Source organism: Malus sylvestris, chromosome 8 (assembly GCF_916048215.2).
Source record: "Malus sylvestris chromosome 8, drMalSylv7.2, whole genome shotgun sequence".
NCBI classification, from domain to species: Eukaryota; Viridiplantae; Streptophyta; class Magnoliopsida; order Rosales; family Rosaceae; genus Malus; species Malus sylvestris.
Genome location: NC_062267.1, coordinates 19,639,899 through 19,643,902, shown reverse-complemented (window position 1 = coordinate 19,643,902; position 4,004 = coordinate 19,639,899). Strand labels below are relative to the sequence as shown.

General features: G+C 37.3%; 1 protein-coding gene across 1 annotated transcript; it reads right to left on the bottom strand.

The window, feature by feature from the left end:
• Positions 1 to 635: 635 nt before the first annotated feature.
• LOC126633017 (uncharacterized) lies at positions 636 to 3,801 on the bottom strand. The gene is made up of 4 exons (XM_050303563.1): positions 3,641 to 3,801; positions 1,300 to 1,403; positions 1,042 to 1,186; positions 636 to 929 (listed from the first exon to the last, which is right to left on the bottom strand). Exons 1-4 carry the CDS (start codon positions 3,657 to 3,659, stop codon positions 895 to 897), a joined length of 303 nt encoding a protein of 100 aa, XP_050159520.1. The 5' UTR covers positions 3,660 to 3,801; the 3' UTR covers positions 636 to 894.
• Between the last annotated feature and the right edge of the window lie 203 nt (positions 3,802 to 4,004).

Sequence of the window (4,004 nt, the reverse complement as noted above, 5' to 3'; positions counted from 1 at the left end):
TATAAATGCACTATTCTTAGAAATGCACTATTTCTAAAAGTGCAAACATGAAACCATTTATGAAACTAAAACTACAAATCAGTCATTATTTATTGAAATGCAGAGTGAAATGACTTGATTATAGGTTATTACCTTAATTGGTTTTCCAATGAAGTTGTAACCCAACTCAAACATATCCAACAAAACTCACACACCCTCGATTTAGCGTTTAGGAGGCAGATTAAACAAACATAAGTCTACGTTGAAAGAATGGATCGCTCAATTGATTAAGAAAATTTTACTCAAGCATCCTATGTCTTATGTTCTGTTCGCCCACCCCTACAACACTTCTGACACTTTCGGGCTGTGGCAGCCTCGAGTGTAAACCATTAGCCCCGGTCGTGGTGCCGATGCCATGACACTGGCAACGGCCCACGTCTCCGCCATACAAGTCAGGAACAACATAAGCGCAAAGTGGCAACAATTGAAGCACAGAGTATAGAACACTGTAACCTGAGTAGTATTTACCCAGTTATGTGAAGTGCGGTAAAAAAGCCCTATAAACACTACAAAAAATTACCTACGACACCAACTTTCGTTGCACTCAAGTTAAACAATATTTTTCCAAAGAAACACACAACTCACCACATCAATAATTCTGAAAGTGAAGATTCTCATGCTTGAAATTATCATCAGGACTCACTCACATCCTTTTACATAGATAAAACAGGCACATCAATTCTTAAGATCTGGCATCAAAAGACGCAAAATAAAGTCGATTATTGCATATATCATAGTGGTGCTCTCCCTGTTCATGATCTATCTACAGTAACATACCAATTATCATTCCTAAAAAGTTTCCAGGCACAATGAAAAAGATGCACAAGACATCATGCTGATATGCTCTTCCCCCACTTAACCACAGCAGGAACCACAGGCGGGCACAGCACCTGAGAGTTCAACAGAAAGCAGTATTAACGAGAATTAAAAAGAAAAGAAAATCAAACAATGAAGAGAGAGAGAGAGAGATAGAGATGATGTTGATGATGATAATTAACTTACTATGGTCAATTCCACGGACATTGTCTAGTCCTCGAGGTGGCCCGCGTGGACGGCCACCATATGGCCCTCCAGGGCCTCCGGGGCCACCACCATCCCATTTCTTTCCAGAAGCAGATCCTTTTTTGTAAGCATCAGACTTTTCCATCTATACAATTAAATATTAAGAGCATAAGTTTCTAGTAGACAAAATTAATTTGATACTTCCAAAAGTAAGATACTGTTTTACAGAGCAGAGAACAAGACGACTCTTATTCTTACCGAGAACATTGTAGCAAAAAACACGCCCATCAAGTTGACAATGGCCCAGAAGAAATCAGTTATCGTCTTGAGTCGCCAAATGGATCGCTTGGATTTCACAACACCTAAACAAACAAGTATGCAAATTACCACCTGGTCAGCTCCATAATCATGACACAAGAGTATCAATCGTCTAACATTTCCCAACATCATTTAGATATAGGATATTTGTTATTATCAAATATAAACACTGGGAAACACACAAAACACCTAATTCCCAATGCCACCTAATTGCATTATCCGACTAAAATTAGTAACCCAGTCTCAACAATAGATCATGCATATGATAATTTCAATTTTATCAGACTGGGCTAAAAAATCATTGCTGTCTCTTGGACTGTGGTTACTCGTGGCCACTACATATTAGAACAATAGGTGTAGGTGCTACTTAGCCCTAAATTAGTAGAAGCAGCTGAGCTCGCAACTAACCAAGCAAACATGGATCAGTAAACCAGCTAAGTCACGCTCATTAAGGTGCATTAAGCATCAGTGCTTCCAACAAAACAAGTCTTATTGTAACGCGGTTAAGGACAGATAGAGAGCTTGTTTCATAATATTTTCAACGAAGGACTTGAAATGAGTACTTCTTTGGGTGAGTTGAGTAACACGGAAGAGTGTAGTGGTGGGACCGAAGACATACGAAGTGTGGAAAGTCTTGGAGAGACGGGAATAGCATGGCTCACAAACCTTTTCAATAAGATTTTGAAAACAAAAAAGATGTCAAATGAGTGGCGGAAAAGCACATTGGTGCCAATCTACAAGAATAAGGGAGACGTATAAAATGCATGAACTATAAGGGTAATAAGTTAATGAGACACTTTGGGAGAGAGATTGAGCATAGACAATCAATTCGGGTTCATGCCAGGATAGTTGACTACGGAGACATACAAAATTGCATCAGCACATGCAAAAAAAGTGTAGAGGAGATAAGAATGCTTTGTTGGATGTGTGGCCACATGAGAAATGACAGGATTAAGAATCAGGATATTCGAGGTAAAGTAGGAGTGGCCGCAATTAAAGATAAGATGAGAGAAAAGCAGTTATGGTGGTTTGGACATGTAAGCACAAGACCTATAGATGCTCTGGTTTGAAAATGTGGCTATGAGACAAAGGCTGGGGCCAAAGGGGTAAAGGAAAACCTAAGAAAACTTGAAAAGAGACTCTAAAAGAGACATGGAGTACTTAAAGCTAACGAAAGAACAGACGCAAAACTGGGCGGAACGGCGTACTAAGATTCTTACAGGCCGACCCCACTTAGTGGAATAAAGCTTTGTTGTTGTTGTTTTAGTGGTAAAATAATGTTGGTTTCATTGGATTGAACCTTGGAATGGAATGCCGGGTTATTTGTATACATGGAATGTCCAGTCCCCAAAAATAATGCATAATGTCAATTACATTCCTCATTGATTTTCAATTTTCGTGCTTTACCAGTTAACTCTCTTCAAGTTTCAATTTTAGTTCAATTTCATCATTCTCAACTTGGCTTCATTCCAAAAACCAAACACTACCCAAAGCAGAGATACAAAAGAAACTTGACAAAATAGAAAGCAAAAAAATACCCTGTACTCAAAATCCAACATAAGCAGAAATAACATGAAAGATAGATAGGTACTGCATAGGAATTTTCCAAAAGCAATAGAACATTTCATTTCGAATTCTAAAAACAAAATGGTCAATCCCAAGCCGAGCTCATATTCACTTGTCATCCATAATATTCATAGTAGAACCAAAAAAGCATAGCCAAAGAAACAAATAAAAAGGCCATAAAAATCACACAAACGTTCTTTATGCTAGCCCTGCAATCAAGTTGGAGCACATCTAATTGACTAATTATCATTGTTAGCTACGCAAAACACAAACTCGTTAACAAGGCAAGTATCGCAAATTATAGAAAATAAAAATCCCCTTCAAAAGAAGACACAAACAACAAAATTGAACCCCTAATTACAACATTGAAAAATCAAGAAATTAGGATCCCAAATTAAACAAAAAAACCATGTTCCAAAACCTCCAAAACGATCATCTGTATCAAGATTAATCGTACAAAAGAATTACCAAAATAAATTAAAAGAAAAAAACAGACTTCGTCCTTATAATTTCAGAAGATTAAAGATAAAAAACAAAGATTGATAAACTTGGAACAAAGAATGCTATTCATAAGAAACACATAATTTAACGATATTTGCTGATCAAACCGCAATTTCAAATTCTAGCAACAAACCCTAGCTTCCGAAATCGATAATATTACCCAACATTTGCAAAATAAATTTACGAAATTACAATAAAGGCGCAGAGAGAGAACCTCGCTCGACGTACGCCATGGAGATCAGAATCCAAAATCTAGAGTCTTCGAAGCTCTTCTTCTTTGAACGGATCCTGCAGTTTATATTTGTTTACTTTTTGGTTGGAAAATTCGGCAATTTATATAACCCAATTATTTTTTGCCTTCACCAATTTTAGTATTATTTTACAAGTCATCTCAATTTTCATTGGCTGCAGGAACGTCAGTTTTGAGGTATTATCTACGTGGCATGGAGTTATTGGTTGAGGCTTGGGTGTCAAACGTGGCACGGTTACGACTCATATGGGAGACGGGGCTATATCTAACGATTTCACCATCAATAATATTTTGTCTTTAAGATAAAGACAAAATAAAGGGTAAAATG

Excerpts from the sequence above, each read along its gene's own strand:
- LOC126633017 (XM_050303563.1), bottom strand. Across the intron at positions 1,187-1,299 it reads TTTTTGCTACAATGTTCTCG|ATGGAAAAGTCTGATGCTTA; the intron begins GTAAGAATAAGA and ends TTAATTGTATAG. Across the intron at positions 930-1,041 it reads TGTCCGTGGAATTGACCATA|GTGCTGTGCCCGCCTGTGGT; the intron begins GTAAGTTAATTA and ends TTGAACTCTCAG.